Source organism: Triturus cristatus, chromosome 3_2 (genome assembly GCF_964204655.1).
Source record: "Triturus cristatus chromosome 3_2, aTriCri1.1, whole genome shotgun sequence".
NCBI classification, from domain to species: Eukaryota; Metazoa; Chordata; class Amphibia; order Caudata; family Salamandridae; genus Triturus; species Triturus cristatus.
The window spans coordinates 82,740,221-82,758,826 of NC_140584.1; the positions used below are offsets into that span (position 1 = coordinate 82,740,221).

Genomic DNA, 18,606 nt, shown 5'->3' on the forward strand with positions numbered 1-18,606 from the left:
GAGAACCTGAAGCAGCCTCTATTTGATGGACAGTAGGAAGATTTTCAGTGGCAGGCAAATGGCCCACAACTCCACAGGTGAACGTGTAAACAGGTCTCTTCCCAAGACCAGAGTCTGAGCTCCACTTCTGCCAGATGACCTTCCCATCCCAGCAGGGATGCATCAGTCACCACTGTCTGCTCTGGGTATGGCAGGGAAAGGGGCCTGTCACTGGACCCATTGCAGTCAAGCATCCGCCACTGCAGATCTTCTGCAGTCCTCTGAAACCTGGATGGAATAAGACAGGTTCCCCAGGTGCTGAGTCCACTGAGACTTCAGATTCAACAGAAGAGCCCCCATCGGCCATCTGGCATAGCTGACTAATGGGATGGAGGATGAGAAGAGGCCCCTAAGCCTCAGAGCCACTCTCAGAGAGACCCAGGACAAAGGCTGAAATAGTGAGATTATAGTCATCCAGGATGGTTCCAATTAAAGAGAACCTCTGCGAAGGAGTCAGGTGTTACTTCAGCATACCGACAGAGAACCAAAGTGAGGTAAAAAGGCTCATCGTCATCTGGAGATGGTCTACGATTATCTGTGGCAAGTCTGCCTTAAGAAACCACTTGTGGAGGTAGGGGAAACTGGAATCCCAACTGTCGAAGATGTGCTGAGACCACCACCATAACTTTTGTGAACACCCTAGTGGTGCTGGTGAAGCAGAAGGGAAGCACGGCAGATTGAGAAGTCTCTTGCCCCGCCTTGTTCCACATGTACCGTCTGTGAGACCGCAGGATGACTACATGAAAGTAGGCATCTTCGAGGTCCATAGCCACAATCCACTCACAGGGAACCAGAGGAGACAGAACCTGGGCCAATACAAGCATCTTGAATTTGTCCTCTCATAAAAAGGCACTGAGATTGTTGAGATCTAAATTAGGACAAGACCTCTGACCTTCTTCGACACAATTAAAAAGTGTGAGTAACAGCCAGTTCCTCTTTCCTGGGACAGAACCCTCACTGTGGCTCCTTTGGCCACAAGCAGTACAATAAACAATTGGTCACAGTAGCAAACAAAGAAAAAAAAAATTATAGCATTCACAACACTAATTATGCACAATCTGCATTAAATGCAATTTATTTTCAAAGCATTAGTATGATCTGTGGTGAATGCAATTTAGTTTCAAAGCATTATTTACATTAATTTTGCAACGCAGTTGCTCTTACATCTGAAATCACCAACTCGTAACAAAGGTACTCTGGTGTTGGGGAAGGAAGGTGGGAGTGTTCTGGGTCAAAGTGAGTAAGTGAGGGTAACTGACAAGGGAGAGGTAGTGTGACATAAATACATCAAATTCACATAATGAAACCTTTCCAGCCTATCTCAGGTCAACTGTTCCAGTAAAAACACAAAGCCATGGAAGACACTAATACTCAATTTCAGACGTCTGGGCTTGTGTAACGGGTGGTTGTAGTCAACGTTTCGACCCCTTGAAAATTCAAAGTGATTCAATCCTTAGGGTGGAGTCTTTATCAGGACTGTCTGAGAAGAGCACCTAATCTCGCCAATAGCACGGAGAGTCAGCCTGTATAGTCAGGGGGAGTGAGCTCAGCAGAGATTTATATTCATCGCAAATGCAGCCCAAAATGCACGCACGATAATCCATATTTGAACTGTGGGTCACAAGGTCCCTCGCAGTTATGTGTCAAATCTCAAGTAACAAGACCTTTCAGCTCCCGGACCGGGAGGAAGCTGAAAGGTCTTGAACTAATGCTTTGAAAATAAATTGCATTTATTGCAGATTGTGCAAAATTAGTGTCGGGTAATGCTATAATTTCTTTTGTTTTGTTTAATGTTTGCTACTGTGACCAATTGTTTATTGTACTGGAATTTTGACCCGGGTTTGGTAGAATTTCGGGTAACCCCATTAATACGCAACACCTTTGGCCACAACAGCCTACACATCTTGATGCAAGATGGACAAGTGCAGCTCTGAAAGATGCTCTGATGCAGGTAGGAGGTGTGACGGGACTAACGAACAAGTTACTTACCTTCGGTAACGATGTATCTGTAAGAAACATTAGTTAGTTAGATTCCTCACCTTAGAATATCCCCAGGCGTCAGACTGGATCCGGAAGATTTTTCGTCAGCAATACCCCTTGCGCGTCGCTAGGCGTCGTCTGCGGCTCCGCGTCCGTCGTCGGCGTCGTGCGCCGGGATGACGTCGTCGGAGTACTTAGACGCCGCCCTCGCGCGCTGACGTCAGTTCTTGTACATAGCCTTCCGCGCCAGGAACGCAGAGCCATGCAAAGACCGACACTGGTGCCAAAAATAAAATCTAGGGGCCTGAAAGGACAACCTTAACCCTAGATGTCAGTTCGCAGAACGGGGAGGATGGGAGGGTCGGTGAGGAATCTAACTAACTAATGTTTCTTACAGATACATCGTTACCGAAGGTAAGTAACTTGTTCATCTGAAAGAAACACGTTAGTTAGATTCCTCACCTTAGAATAGATACCCAAGCAATACCATCCCCGGTGGTGGGTCTGCGAACCAAGATCACACCAGAAAGTCCTGGAGGACCGAACGGCCAAAGAAGCCATCCCTCCGGACTTGGCTGTCAAGGCAATAATGCCTGGCAAACGTGTGTAGCGAAGCCCACGTCGCCGCCTGACAGATGTCCTGCAAAGGGACTCCCCGTCCCAAGGCAGTAGTAGCCGCCGTGGCCCGAGTAGAATGGGCGCGCAGCCCAACAGGAGGGTCCTTTTTAGCCAAGGAATAGCAAATTTTTATACACAAAACGACCCACCGAGAGATGGTTCGTTTGTGCACAGCTTTCCCCTTCTTAGCGCCCACGTACCCAACAAAAAGCTGGTCGTCCACCCGGAACTGTTTTGTGCGGTCCAGATAAAAGGAGAGCGCACGTTTTGGGTCCAGACGGTGGAGCCTCTCTTCCTCTTTGGAAGGATGCGGAGGCGGAAAGAAGGTGGGCAAGGTGACAGACTGCCCAAGGTGAAATGGAGTCACCACTTTAGGAAGAAAGGAGGGACGAGGCCGAAGGACAACCTTGTCCGGATGAACAGATAGAAAAGGAGGCTTTGAAGATAAAGCCTGGAGCTCACTCACCCGTCTAGCCGAGGTGATGGCTACCAGAAAAGCAGTCTTTAGAGTTAGAAGACGAAGAGGGCAATTGTGAAGAGGCTCGAAGGGAGCGCACATCAGGAATGTCAATACCAGATTCAAGTCCCACTGAGGCATTACAAAAGGGACAGGAGGGAACGTGTGTGTAATGGCTTTGAGAAAGCGTGTAACCACAGGGGACTTGAAAAGAGAAGGCTGATCAGGAAGCCGCAAGAAGGCGGAGATGGCAGCAAGATAACCTTTCAGGGTGCCCAGGGCAGAGCCCTGCCGGGCCAGAGAAAGAAGGAAGAGGAGAACCTCAGAAAGAGGGGCGGAAAGGGGATCCACAGCCTTTGCTGTGCACCATGCCACAAATTTGTTCCACCGGCAGGCGTATACCGACTTTGTGGAGGGACGCCTGGCTGCCAGAATGATATCACAGACTTCAGGAGGCAAGTCAAATGGCATCAACTGCCGCCGCTCAATCTCCACGCATGGAGGTGGAGGCTGGACAGGTTCGGGTGGAGGACCGTCCCCTGCTGCTGCGACAGAAGATCCTCCCGAAGGGGCAGACGTATCGGGGGATCGGTCAACAGACTGAGTAGCTCGGGATACCAGTATCTTCGTGCCCAATCCGGAGCCACCAAGATGACTTGGGCCCGGTCGTGCCTGATCTTCTTCAGCACTCTGGGCAGAAGTGGTATAGGCGGAAAGGCGTACAACAGACCGCAACTCCACTCGTGACGAAAAGCGTCGCCGAGCGAGTGCCGCCTTAGAAATTCCAACGCGCAGAACTGCTGACATTGCGCGTTCTCTTCGGTGGCGAATAGATCTAACCAAGGCTCTCCCCACTGCTGAAAGAGGCCTTGCGCCACTTCGGAGTTCAGACGCCATTCGTGATCCATCATGCACCGGCGGCTGAGTTCGTCTGCTCTGGCGTTCAGAGAGCCCGCCAGATGTTGAACCACCAGGGTGACGCCCTGGTGTTCCAGCCATGTCCAGAGGCGCAGAGCCTCCTGACACAGGGTCCACGACCCCACCCCGCCCTGTTTGTTGCAATACCACATGGCGGTGGTGTTGTCCGTGAACACCTGCACGACACTTCCCCTGACAGAGGGAAGGAAGGCTTTCAGTGCAAGTCGGATCGCTCTCAACTCCAACAGGTTGATGTGGAGACGAGACTCCGCCGGAGACCAGAGGCCTCTGATCTCCGCCTCTCCCATATGGCCACCCCATCCCAGGAGGGACGCATCCGTCACTACGACATGCTCCGGTTGGGGAAGGGAGAGGCTCTTGCCCTTGACCCACTCGCGGTCCGTGAGCCACCACTGCAACTGTTGTGCAGTGCCCTCCGAGATCAAGACATGGTCGGACAGGTTGCCGTGATGCTGGGCCCACTGAAACTTCAGGTCCCACTGCAGAGCCCGCATGCGCCGCCTGGCGTGATGCACTAGTAGGATGCAGGAGGCCATCAGCCCCAGAAGCCGCAACACTAGCCTGACCGAAACCCCGGATAGAGGCCGAAAGATGGGAATCAGGGCCCGTATATCCCGGACCCGCTGTTCCGGTGGATGGACCCGGAACTGCGCCGAATCGAGAACCGCTCCGATGAAGAGGAGCTTCTGAGAGGGACTCAGGTGTGACTTCGGCACGTTGATGGAAAACCCCAGCAAATGCAGGAGATCCGCCGTAGTCTGGAGGTGGGAGACGACTGCCTGGGGCGAGCCCGCCTTCAACAACCAGTCGTCGAGATAGGGGAAGACTGGAACCCCTGATCTGCGCAGATGAGCTGCGACCACCGCCATCACTTTCGTGAACACCCGAGGGGCACTGGTGAGGCCGAAGGGGAGCACGGTAAACTGAAAGTGCTCTTGGCCCACCGTGAATCGCAGGTAACGCCGGTGGGCCGGCAGGACGGGGATGTGGAAATAAGCGTCCTGCAAGTCCAACGCTACCATCCAGTCTCCAGGGTCTAGGGCAGCTAAAACCTGAGCCAACGTTAGCATCTTGAACCTTTCCTTTCGGAGGAAGGCATTGACGTTCCGGAGGTCCAAGATAGGGCGTAGGCCCCCCTTGCCCTTCTTGGGAACCAGAAAGTAGTGGGAATAACAACCACGACCTACTTCTGGACTCGGAACGCGCTCGACGGCCCCCTTGGCCAAGAGAGCCGAAACTTCCTCGCGGAGAAGATTCAAATGATCCCCCGAGATACGGTGGTGCTGCGGTGGCATGGCTGGAGGGGTCGTCTCGAAGGGGAGGGAGTAGCCCCTTCGGACGATTTGCAGCACCCACCTGTCCGATGTTATGGACCGCCAGTGGAGCAGGTGATGGCGAACTCTGCCGCCCACTGGCGTGGTATGGGCCTGAAAGCTCGGACTAGGAGGGCTTTGAGGCGGATGCTGCAGGGGTGGAAGTGGGCTGACCACGTCGGCCTCCATTTCCGCCACGGCGGAAACCACGTCCGCGACCGCGCGCAGGTTGGTTTTGCGGACGTGAGGAGGCGCCCCTTCCTTGGCCACGAAAGGGGCGAAAAGAGGAGGTGTGCGCCCGCGGAGCCGCGAGGCCCAAGGACTTGGCCGTAGCCCGGGAGTCCTTAAAGCGGTTCAGCGCACTGTCCGCCTTCTCACCAAACAGGCGAGTGCCATCAAAGGGCATGTCCATGAGGGTGGTCTGGACATCCCCGGAAAATGACGTGGACCGCATCCAGGCGTGGCGGCGGAGCGCCACCGTGGTTGAAATCGCCCGACCCAGCGAGTCCGTGGTGTCAAGCCCACATCGTATGGCGTGCCGTGCTGCATCCCTCCCATCGGCCAAAGCCTGGGTAAGACGCGTCCGGACCTCCTCCGGACACAGGGGCAGCACGTCCTCCACCGTATCCCACAGGGAATGGGAATAACGGTCCAAGAGACAGGCGGTATTTAAGGACCGCAGGCCCAAACTAAGGGACGAAAACAGTTTCTTGCCAAACTGCTCGAGTCTCTTGGAATCCCGGTCCGGCGGAGCGGTCGGGAAGGAGGATTGGGAGGTAGAGGCCTGGATAACCAGACTCTCGGGGGTGGGGTGTTGGGACAGGAAACTGGGGTCGCCCGGAGCAGGGCGGTGGCGCCTGGCAACGTTCCTATCCACAGGAGGAACTGTGGAGGGCTTGGACCAGGTGCCCTGCAGAACGTCAGTGAGGGCCTCGTTGAACGGCAGCAGAGGCTCAGTGGAGCTTGCTGAGGTTTGAAGCACCTCAGTGAGGATGTTAGTCCTCACAGCCACGGCAGGCAACTCGAGCCCAAGGGCCTCGGCCGCCTTGCGCAGCACCACAGAAAATGCTGCACCCTCCTCCGAAGCCACGGTCGGAGGAGAAGTGAATCCAGTGTCTGGCGAGGTGTCCAGCCCACTGGCCTCCCCCAGTTCATCTGCCCAGTCCTGAGAAAGCTGTGACTGAACAGCCAGAGGGTCCTCGAACCCCTCCCAGTCGCCCCCTTCTTCCGATTCCTGATAAACAGGAGGAATGATCGGAACCGGACTGTAGAGATGGTAGGACTCAAGCGGCGTCGGATGCGGCGTCGGTCGACGCCGTGCCGGCGTCGGGTCCGGATGAGGGCTAAACTGGGGTGTCGGCGTCAAAGGCGTCGGCGGCGCCGGTGACGGCGTCGGTGGTTCAGGCGTCGGCGCCGGTGGAGGAGTGACTAGGTCAACCGGCGTCGACTGGGGCCCAGGCATGGGCCCCGCGGGGACCTGCGGCGTCGAGACCGGAGTCGTCGACGGCGCCGGGGCCGGAGCCGCCGGCACGCGAGGTCGCCCAGTCGAGTCCGCGGGGCCCGAAGGCGCGCCAGCGGGCGTCGACGGCGGGGCCAGGCTCCTCATGGCCGAGAGGAAGGCACTGATCTCCGCCGGCGCCGCGTCAGCCCCAGGGACCGGAAGGTATGGGGGCGGACGCGGCACCTGCGGCTCCGCCGGAGCCGCGGGGGTGGAACCACCCTGACCCTCGGCCGAGTCGCGCGACCGGCGAGGGGAGTCCGAAGAGCGATGTCGCCTCTTGGACTTCTTTGAGCGTTTGGACTTACCCGACGACTTGGAGCCGGACGATCGATGGCGTCGGCTAGGGCTCCGCGAGCGATCCTTGGACCTCCTCCGGGACCGGGATCGCGCACGACGCGGAGCCGAGTGGCGAAGCTCGAGAAGCTTGCGGGACCGCTCCCGCCTAGCCTTCGAAGTCAGGGCCTGACAGACGTTGCACGACTCCGCGTCGTGGTCGGGGCCTAAGCAGTATAGGCACCGGCGGTGGTGATCGGTCACCGACATCAGTCGATGACAATCCTCGCAAGCCTTGAACCCAGGCATCCTACCGGCACCAGATGTCGACAGACAAGGATCAAAAATGATCAAAAAAGATTTAGTCAAAAAAGACTAAAAGGGGTAGCTCTCCCGGATCTGCGCTTACTGGCGCGGAAAAAAGAAGAACTGACGTCAGCGCGCGAGGGCGGCGTCTAAGTACTCCGACGACGTCATCCCGGCGCACGACGCCGACGACGGACGCGGAGCCGCAGACGACGCCTAGCGACGCGCAAGGGGTATTGCTGACGAAAAATCTTCCGGATCCAGTCTGACGCCTGGGGATATTCTAAGGTGAGGAATCTAACTAACGTGTTTCTTTCAGATAGAAATATTTGCACTTAGCCTCACTAGACGACCTGCAGGATCCACTTGTTGGATGGTATCCTTTGCCACCCACGGAGGAAATATTGGATCCTTGTGTGCCTATATGGGTAAACTAAAGTGGCTTGGATGCTGATGCTGCAGGGTTGGGGGACTGGGAATCAAGTGGCTCCTGATGCCCAGGGCGTTGAGAGATAGATCCACTCCAGTGAAAGGAATAGGGAGCCTGGGGCAGGGGGGGCTTGGCATTTGCTAAGACTCTGGAGTAGCCTCGAAAGGGGAGAAACTGGCGAGGGTAATGAGTTGCAGGAGCAGAAAGGCCTTAAGGAATTTGCAATGATCCAGCTTTCTTTAAATATTTCCAAAGCTGAATCGGCCTACTTCCCTAACTAGTGAGACCCATTGAACAGCAAATCTAATAAAGAGGCTTACATGTTCCATCAGAAGCCCATGGATCGTATCCAAGTATGCCACCGAAGCACCACGCTATTGCCAACTGCTCTAACCAACCAGTCAATGGTGTCTAGTTCAGACCAGATGATGTACTTGGTAGAATCCTGACCGTCCAGGACGGTTTGAGCCAGGCCGACCCAAAATTCTCCTGTGTGGTTGGCAAGATCTCACCAACCGTGTCCCATAAGGGTATATCACCCATGCAAACCTCTGGCATTGACTGACTGGAGGGCTAGGCTGCCCAATGAGAACATTCCCTTTCCGAAATCCTAAATGCATTTCCATTATCTATCGGTAGTTGTTGTGGGGAGAGAATTTGGATTTACTTTACTGATGGAAGCCTAAACCACCAAACCTTCGGATGTTGGGTGCTGTGTCCAAACATCAGGGTCGCCTACGACTGTTCTGTGGTGTCTGGCAACCTGCCTGCTCCCTGGAGGACTGAAGCAGGTGCCTATACAGGTGTCGGTGAGGGCTTACTTAAATGAAAAAAAAGGTTCCAACAAAGCATCTTTGGGAAGGCCCACAGAGGTAATATCAACCTTGATACTATTTGGCTTGCCACAATAGGAGGTGGTGAGATGCCTTTTTTGGTAATACATTTGAAACAGATTTTTTTATCTGGTCTGATCCTCCTGGCTAGGAGTGAGATCTGTAAAAAATAGTCCCTCCCCCAACCGCCGTCAAGAGGTGAAAGGTGGAAGTCAGTATGATACTTTAAGGAATTTGACAAAAAAAGCCTAACCACTATTGGGAAAGAGGGGTTTTGGGATCTGCTAGAAACTGACTGAAGGTTGTGTCCATATATTAAACTTCTCTTGTCATCACTAGCTGGTGAGAGTACGACTCACGAGTCACAGAAGTCAATTGACTGAAAGGATCTGTTATGAGCACTAGGGCAGTTTAAGGTATGGAATGTGCTCATCAGAGGTGATATGAGGTAAAAATAAATGTTAAAAAAAAACTTCGACAGAAAGGCATAGACCGCGACAAGGACCTGTTACTCGAATAACCCAAGGACAGGAACTGGACATTGGAGACTTCTTTCAGTGTTTGGTGACGTACAGCTTCGCTTAGCATGCCATGATCGCCTTTGGGTTCATAATAATAATAATAATAATAATAATAATAATACTGATATTTGTAGAGCGCGAACAGCTACCTCACAAGGAGGTGTCCCGGCGCTATAGACCGCTGGGGAACCCGTCCTGGCTATCCCTGTGAGATGGTCCCTTTCTGGGTATCTCCAAGGTGAAAACCAGGCATCCCCAGCGTCTGTGGGGGGCCGTTGTAGAGATGAGGCAAGCTTAATGCCCAGAGTTGCCGAGCGTGTTCCTGGTTAGAGTAGGTACCGAGGCGAGAATTATCGAGTCCGTTATGACCCTGGTCCACGACCCTGCCGCGTCGGGAATTGAACCCTGGTCCCTGGCCAATTCTCTGCTTACGGGTCTGCCGCCTCTAACCAGTGAGCCACACCTCTCCACAAAGAGTACAATTCTCAAGTTGTGCACCAAACCCAGAGACTAGAAGTACACCTCATATGGATCTGTCAGGGACATTATTTTTTATGCTAGATTCCCGAGAGGCTTAAACACTGCAGTTTTAGGCAGGGGCATCATTTTCTTGCACAGTGGAAAAGTAGGGAGGGAGCTCTAGATCCATTTACAAAAGCGTGGAAAGGAACTTAAGTTGACGGGCAGGGGTGGCGCTTAAATGCAACTCAATAGTCACTTTCAGGACAGAGCGAAGTCAACGTGGAGCCACACGTTACCAGCTACCAGCACACAGGAGCACTGTTATAAAATCTTCCGAACCCTGTCTGGCTTCGGGGGATATTCTAAAGATGAGGAATTTGTGGTTATAAGTATCAATCAAAACCCAGGGCGGAGGGAGGATTTGCCTTGCCGGATCTAGAGGCATATTACCACGCAGCGCAGTTACAATGGTTCACTAAGTGGATGGCGGGCAGACTTAGACACCGAGAGGAGCCTGGTGGGCTGGACCCTCCCTCGGCGCTACTATCCCGGGTGCTGCTGTGCTTACCCATAAGGAATAGGGAGCACCCGACTGACTTACAGGTGGTGTGCAAGTGCTGGAACCGTTAGGCCAGGCGTGCGGGCATGCGTACCCCCTATGCTCTGGAGATCCCGCTGGCGGTGTGTGAGGCCCTACCACACGGAGGTGATTGGGGTACACTACGGGACCGGGAGGAGACAGGGATACTTACAGTAGGAGACCTATTTGAAGATGGCAACCTCCTTCCTTTTAATGACCTGGTGGAGCGCCATGATCTACCGCGCGGGGATTTCCTGCTTCATGCCGCACTGACGGCAGCCATTAGGAGACACTGGCGGGAGGGGATGGCGGAACCTCGGACCTCGCTGGCCTGCCAATATGTCGCAATGGCGGGGGGAACGTTCAAGGCGGTCACGTGTCTCTACAGGTGGATTACCCACAACCTGCGGAAGCCATTGGTGGCCCTACGTCTCAAGTGGGAAGAGGACTTGAGTGAGCCCATTGGGGAAAAGCCATGGGGGGAATTGGTAGAGCAGGCCTGGAAGTGTTCCAGGAACACCCGTTTCCAGCTAATCCACTTTTACGTGCTACATAGGGCTTACCTTACCCTGGTCAAGGTGAGTGAATACTTCGGGGTTTCGGCAGTGTGCCCACGGTGCAACCTGGAGGGGGCGGGGTTCCTCCACATGCTTTGGGATTGCCGGCTTCTGGGAGAGTTCTGGCGGGGAATGACGTCTGAATTGGCAGCCGCAACAGAAAGAGGTGTAGCGCTGACACCGAGTTGTTGTTTGTTGCATTGGTTTCCACATACTGCCAAGACCAAAATCACTAGCAAGTTTATTGACCTGGGGCTGGACCTGGCCCAGAGGGAGATCACCAGCCACTGGAAGTCAAGTACGGGCCCCAACTTAGCGCGATGGACTAGGGAGTTAGTGAAATGGGCAGAGGCAGAGGGGAGCTATAGGTTGCACATGGCCGCCCGCACTGGGAGTGACAAATCTCTGGAGATTGCGCGGGCATGGGTTGCACTGGTGGAGCTGGTAAAACATCCGCCTGGAGATACTGAAGGCTCTCCTGGCCGGGGGGAGTCAGCAGCAGATACTTAAGGTTGGGTGGTACTGATGGTGCACGGAGCAGGGCGCAGATACGGTGGGATGATCTTGGGTGATTACTTGTCCCTCACACTGACATTAGTGGTTCGGAATGCATGAGCTGTGGAATATCACTGTCCTGCCCACGGTTTCAGCACTGAACCTTTGCTTAACTCAGCGGCATGCCGAGGGAGGAGTGGGAGGGGGGTTAGTTGGGATTGGGGGGGAGGGGGGTTGGTTGAGTTCCAAGCTACAGCTGTTGACCGGAGAGATACCTACTAATAGATCTCGCTGGCTTCTACTAGAAGACGGAGGAAGGGGTGCCGGGGATTATCCCCCAATTAGGTTACATTTCCCCATGTTAGGAGGGGGTTCCTTTCTCCTTTGCTTGCGGATGATTGTTGATGCACCATGGAACTGTAATGTCCTGCTCAGCACTAAGTTTGTATTTAATCTGTCCACTTGCAGCCTTCTTTGAGTACGTGTATGTGCCTATGTCTTTTGGATAACTCAATAAAATCTGTTTTAAAAAAAATAAAATAAGTATCAATCAAAAATTCTGTACGAACGCCACTTGTGAGCATTACAACAAAAATACATGTCAGGTTGGACTTCAGACGGCTTGAGATTTGCACTTTGAATGATAAACATGGGAAGATAAAAAGGCACTGAAATATGAACAAAAGCTCAATTATGCAACTTATGACATATTTAATGCTACCAGCTTATTCTTGCTGACCACTCCTCATCAATGGATTATCAATAGGGCAAGTATGAAAGCGCCTGCATTGTTAGTAAAAGACACAATTGAGAGACGGAATGAAGAACAAATCATAGCATTCAACCGCAGTCCATCAATTGTGTGTCTTTTGCATTGTTAGTAAAGCATGATATGTACACACATTCCATAATCATTTAAGAAATTCCAGTAATTCACATCGCAGCTACAGAGTTGTGCCGTTGTCTGTACTAGAGTAAATCAATGTTCCCAGAAGGCATGCTCAGCACAGTATGCTTTTGTAGGTGTTCGTTATCAAGCATGAAAGAGCATTGTTACCTTGGAGACAGCCCACCATGGGAACAGTTAGTTGGTGAAGTCAGAGGACTGGTTCTACTGTTGGAGTGACGCGGCGTTCGGCCAATGGTATTGCTTGGAGACCCCTTAAGTGAAACAGAAGGATAGTTCAAGGCCTGTTAACGTCTAAAACATACAATGAACCCAATAACAAAACATCAATTGCTACAGAAAACTATGAGGTCGCATTAGCACAGCACAACATTAAGTAAGTACGACGATTGTTATGTTATATTGATTTGTATAGCGCACTAACCACCCGAGAGAGTATCCAGTCGCTTGGGCAGGTGTGTTGTCCCCAAGGTGCTTATACAAAGAGGCAGGTCTTCAGCTTCTTGCGCAACTCAAGAAGTGAGGAGGAGGCTCTCATGTGCTGAGGGAGGCCATTCCGTGTATTGGGTGTGATGTAGGAGAATGAGTGACCTCCAGTTTTGCTTCTGCAAATGACAGTGAGGCAGATCCCAGGTACCAGGTATCTGGTGGGTTGGTAAAAGTGTATGCAGCTGCTGAGGCATGCTGGTCCTTTGTAGGACTTTATATGTGTGCATGAGAAGTTTGAATGGGCTGCGCTTGAAAATGGGGAGCCAGTGAAGCTTCCTGAGGCTTGGTGTGATGTGGGTGCGGTGTGGGAGGTCGAGTATGAATTTTGAAGCGGTGTTCTGGGTGATCTGTAATCTTTGTAGAAGTTGTTTGGAGTTTCAGGCATAAAGGGTGTTGGCGTAGTCCAGCCTGCTGGTGATGATTGCTTGCGTAAAAGTCTGTCTAATGTTCTGAGGCAACCTTTGAGGATTTTTTGCAGCATGCATAGGATGTAGAAGCAGGCTTAGGCTGCATTGACTTGAGCTGTCATGTTGAGCTTGTCGTCTAGGATAAGCCCTAGCTTTCTTGTGCGGTCTGTGGGTGTTTTTCCTAGCTCCGACGGTCATCAGGTGGAGTCCCGGGGGGGGGGGTATTGGGGGGGGATATTGCCGCAGAAAACCAATACTTCTGCCTTGACGGTGTTGAGCTGCAGTCAGTTGGTACGCATCCAGTCTGCTACCATGGTCATCCTGTTGGTGAAGTTGGTTCTGGAGCTGGTTGCCTTGTCTGTCACGAAGAGGATGAGTTAGGTGTCTTCGTCATAGATGATGGTGAAGTCTTGTGATCGGATGAGCTTGGCGAGTGCGGTCATGTATATGTTGAAAAGGGTGGGGCTGAGAGACGATCTCTGTGGAACACCACATATCAATTTCTTGGTCTCTGATGGGAAGGGTGGAAGCCTGACCCTTTGGGTTCTTCCCGTTTGAAAGGAACAGATTCATTTGAGAATGGATCCTTGTATACTAATCTTGTGGAGTCTTCTGATGAGGGTGTTATGGGAGACAATGTTGAAGGCCGCAGAGAGGTCGAACAGGCGGGGGATCACTGTTTCTCCTCTTCCAGGATAATTCTAATGACATTGGTGACGTGATGGGTGTTGTTTTGGTGCTGTTGTTTTTCCAAATCGTGTTGTCTAGAAGATGGTGAAGTTCGAGGTTGGTTATGAGTTACTTGGTGATAGCCTTCTCAATCATTTTGGCTGGATAGGGAAGCATTGAGATTGGTCAGAAGTTGCTCAGTTGATTCGGGTCAGATGTGGATTTCATGATTAGGACATTGATATCTGCAAGTTTCATTCACCGGGAAAGTGGCGGACGTGATGGAGGTGTTGATTAGGAGGGTCAGGGTGGTGCTGATTAGAGATGTTCCCAGGGTGCAGATGTGGTGGGGGCAGGCATGGGGCCCCCTGAGCTGAGGGTTTGCATGATTGCCGCTGTCTCGTTTCTGGTGAGGGTTGCTCGTTCAGTCAGGTGGCCGTTGTGGATAGTGGTGGATAGGTTAGCAACGAGTTACCTAAGGTTGGGTTGGTGTGCTAAGTTGCTCTAGATGTTTGCGATTTTGCTGTGAAAGAACTTGGATAGGCTGTCGCAGAGTTACTAGGAGGCAGCGATGTTGGTGACAGTGCCTAAGGGTGAGGTGAAATGCTCAACAGTCAAAAAGATCTCCTTGCAACTGCTGGAGCTTCTTTCAGTGCAGTCCACTAGTGCTTTTTCTTGGCGTCTCTTATTTGCTAGTGATAGCATCTGAGTGCAACCGGTAGTTCTGCGGTGGTGTCGTGGCTTGCTTTCCATTTCCTTTCTAGCGGTTTGCAGAGTCGTTTGGTGTCTCGGAGGTCTTCCATGTACCAGCTGGCCTGCTCCTATGATCTACTAAGCTTGTTCGGTTTCATATGTGCTAAGGAGTTCACGCAGTTCTTTAGACAGTTGGTCAAGCTGTTGATGTCCTTGTCGAGGTTGTCTGTGGGGCTAGGTTGATCAGTGCTAAGGGAGCTGAGCAAGTATGCTTCTCTGATTTTGCCCCAGGTGTGGCTTGCCTATTAGTGGTGCCGATTTGAGGTGTGGTGATTTGGAAGTAAATGATGGAGTGGTCAGTCCACGTGAGTGACTTTTATTTGATGCTGCTACTTGTGGTGAAGATGGAGCCTAGTGTGCATTCAGTGGTGTGTTAGTTCTGGGACAAGCTGGGTGAGTCTGATGTTGCTCAAGCTTTTGAGGAGTGCTATGGAGCAGGTGTTGTTTCAGTCTTCCAGGTGAAAGTTGAAGTCACCAAGAATGTAGGCTGTAGAGTCTATGGTGAGTGGAGTGATGAAGTTGGAGATAAGGTTGGTAAAGGTGGCTCATGGTGAAGGTGGTCGGTAGGTGAGGTTTCCGTTCAGGGTTAAGTTTAATTAAATTTGCAGCCTGAGGTGCAGGTGTTCCAACAATGGGGTGGAGTTCTCTGTGGATTTGATGGATTCCTTGTAGATAATAGTGAATCTTTCAACTGGCTAGTGAAAGCCTTTCTATACAGCGATCTTGTAGCCAACTGGGAATGCTGTGGCTACGTGAGGAGCTGATGAGGCGTTGAGTCAGGTCTCTGAGATAAAGTGGATGTTAGGTGTGTCAATACTCAGCAGGTCCCACGTTTCAGTTGTGTTTGCTGAGTGATTGAGTGCTGAGAAGCATGCATGCGAGTTTGCCAGAGTGTGTGGTTTACAGTGGGGATGTAGGTATTGTTGGTGCTCGTGTGGCCTGTGTTTTGGGAGGGGGTGTTGAGGGTGTTGTTAGTATTGGCTTAAGGGTGTGGCTGCTGGAGTACCCGCAGTAGGTGCAGGTGAAAGCTCCTACTCTGGTGTGAGGCACGGCATGACAGCAGTTAGGGAAACAGCATCCGAGGTCTAGCAACCTAAGGAGTGCTATATAGTATAGTTGGGCAGTGATTGGACCAGGGTTCCTGGTGGTGGGTGTGGGCTGGGTGCAGATGGGCATGCCTTTGGCACACCCGCAGCGTGTTCACTGCGCATCCGTGTTACAACTGCCATCAAGTAGGTCCTGGGAGAGGGAAGGAGTGCAGGGTGCTGTGATGCCAATTCCTTTGATGATGGGTCATGGAAAATGAAATCCTCTTGTTTGGCTGCTTCTTTTAAAGACAGTTTTGGCAGGAAATCCAGTAATGTCACTTTCTGTCAAGATGGATGATGGGAAATTCAGTAATGACACTTCTTCTGTAGGTGGATGATGGGAGATCCAGGGATGTCACTTCCTGTGCTAATGGGTGATAGGAAATGAAGTCCTCTTGCTTGGCGTCTTCTTTTAAAGACTGTTTTGGCAAGACAACCAGTAAGTAATGTCGCTTCCTGCTCAGATGGGAAATTCAGTTTCACTTTTCTCTGCTCTCTACTACTTCTGCTCTCTACTGATGAAGGGCTAAATCCAGAAAATATGTCTAGAGAAAGCAGCACTACCAGCATCAACTTTGGTGAAAAACAACAACAACTTTGAAGTAAGTATACTGCATTTACCAGGATGCAATAAGGTGAACTGTGCTGTGATGAGGCAGTGTGCTTCCTCCCCCTTGTATTTAATAGGATTTCTTCAGCCAACAAGCTGAAGAGCTCACCTGGGTTGCACCTGTGTGCCTGTGAAGTGGGACTGTGACCTGTGAAGACTTGGGCAGCATTTCAGCAACCCAAGATGACTTTTCTCTGCTCTCTACTGATAAAGGGCTAAGCCCAGAAACATGTGTCTGGAGATAACAGCACTACCTGCACCAATGTTTGTGAAAAAAGACAGCAACTTTGACGTAAGCATTCTGCATTTACCAGAATGCAATGGGGTGAACTGTGCTGGGATGAGAGGCAGAGCGCCACCCCTTTTTCTGGGAAATTCTGTGATGTCACTTCCTGTGAAGATGGATGACGGGAGATTCAGTGATGTCACTTCCTATGCTGATGGATGATGGGAAATCAAGAATATATAACTTCTGCCTGGTTTCAAAGTGCTTGGAACTTTAGCAGAAAACCATTTCCTAATTTTTGATCACATATAGCAATACAATGCAACGCACCTGAAGGCACACATCCATGAAAGACGCACAAGTTCAGAATCTTTTTAACGAATGAGTTACTTACCTTCGGTAACAATGTATCTGGTAGAGACACAGTTTAGACGCAGACTCCTTAACTTAGAATATCCCCAGGCGTCAGACTGGATGGAGAAAATCTTTTTCCCCAGCAGTACCTCTGCACGCGGGCTTCGTCCGGACATCGTCCACGAAAGTGACGTCAATGGAGCCATATAAGTGCTGATGTCTGTTTTCTTTTGTGAAACTTTTCCGTGCCACAACGCAGAGCCGCTACAACTGTGAGAGTATAGGAACAGTGTGCCAACAAGATCAAAAATCTGTCAAACAATAATGACAAGAAGTCATAGAATGATGAGAAACCTCACCATGTGAAAAGAGTACTCAACACTTGAAGGGACCATGTTGAAAGAGTACTCAACACTTAAAGGAACTGAAGGGAGCGAACAAAGCACCCCCCCTTTAAAACAGTCTCGCCCAAGCGAAGAGCTGTGCCCCCTCCCCCCCCCCCCACCCAGAGGCAACGGAATTGGAAATGAATGGTATGACAAACTAAGGACAGTTCGCAACCACAGACTGGAACTGTATGAAATACAGTTTGTAACCACAGGGCATAACTGTAAAGGACAACAAGATTGGAATAACATGACTCATGGCGAGTGACAAAAAGTGAGCAACAACAGAGAATGTTCACCTCCCCACACAATGACCTATGAACTGTAGCATAGCCAAATCGAACCTCAACCCAATCGACTGCAGCATAGACATGGAGACCCCAAGGTAATGGGGAGAAACAGAGGAGGGTGAAGGGAGGGTGGAAGAACATGAGGATCTCCATGCCGGAAAACCAGGGCGAAAGAACATTGAAAAGCACGTAATCTAGCCACCCACAACGGGAATGGGTGGATAGCCTATGTGCCAGAACAGAATGACACACCCTGCTCCAGAGGCAGGTGAACTAGACTAACCCTCAAGAAGACCAAGGCCACCTGTAAGGAGGCAAGTGGGCAGAACCCCACCTGGAAGGCCCTCACAGAACAGGGAGGATGGGTGGGCGTTAAGGATTCTGTGGCTAGGCTGCGTCTCTACCAGATACATCGTTTCCGAGGGTAAGCAACTCATTCATCTGACAGAGACATCTAGCCAGAGATTCCCTAAATTAGAATAGATACCAAAGCCATACCCCATTGGAGGAGGGTCTGCGACTGAAAACCCACCAAGTTCCAAAGAGAACTAAGCTGTCAATAACATTGACAAAATCACGGTGGGGACAGCAAATGCAAGCACGGCTGACACCAGACCTATGAAGCTCCGCAGGGGAGCTATAAAAAGGGGAGGCAAAGGGACCACAACCCTTCAGAGGACAGGCGAGGCCTCCCTCGTCCAGGCAGGAAGGAAAGGAAGACACGGAACCAACAAGGTCAGTGTATAATGGAAGAAAGTGTATAAACGTCTGCAAAAAGAAGTTCAACTGAGCACCAGATCCCATGGATCCGCAATAGACAGTCCCAGAGAAGGGACAAGACAGTATGACAGCATCAGAGCATACAAACTAAGCATACATCACAGTGGATGCCAAGAAAGAAAGGTTAGGGAACAACGTCACCATGCCGAGATATACCGAACCATGACTACCAGGAGATACATGTATGTGGATGACAGGATACACACAAGGAGACAGTGTGTACCAGGCGAACTACACCACTCCTATGCAAAAGCCCAAGAATTGATGCATCAGCGGCAAAGAAAGACAGGCGCAGCATCAGGTAGTCAAGCATCTAACCATACCCAGAGGCTAAGGAAAAACC

The 18,606-nt window shown here is 51.5% G+C and overlaps 1 protein-coding gene across 2 annotated transcripts in view; it reads right to left on the minus strand.

Annotated features, from left to right (window-relative positions):
* Positions 1–18,606, minus strand: part of CLASP1 (cytoplasmic linker associated protein 1) — a 1,312,099-nt gene that overhangs the window by 292,706 nt on the left and 1,000,787 nt on the right. For both annotated transcript variants that reach the window (XM_085647275.1, XM_085647274.1), the window contains one exon: positions 12,362–12,465. In XM_085647275.1, the coding sequence (XP_085503401.1) occupies positions 12,362–12,465 (104 nt within the window). The remainder of the gene's footprint in view (positions 1–12,361; positions 12,466–18,606) is intronic.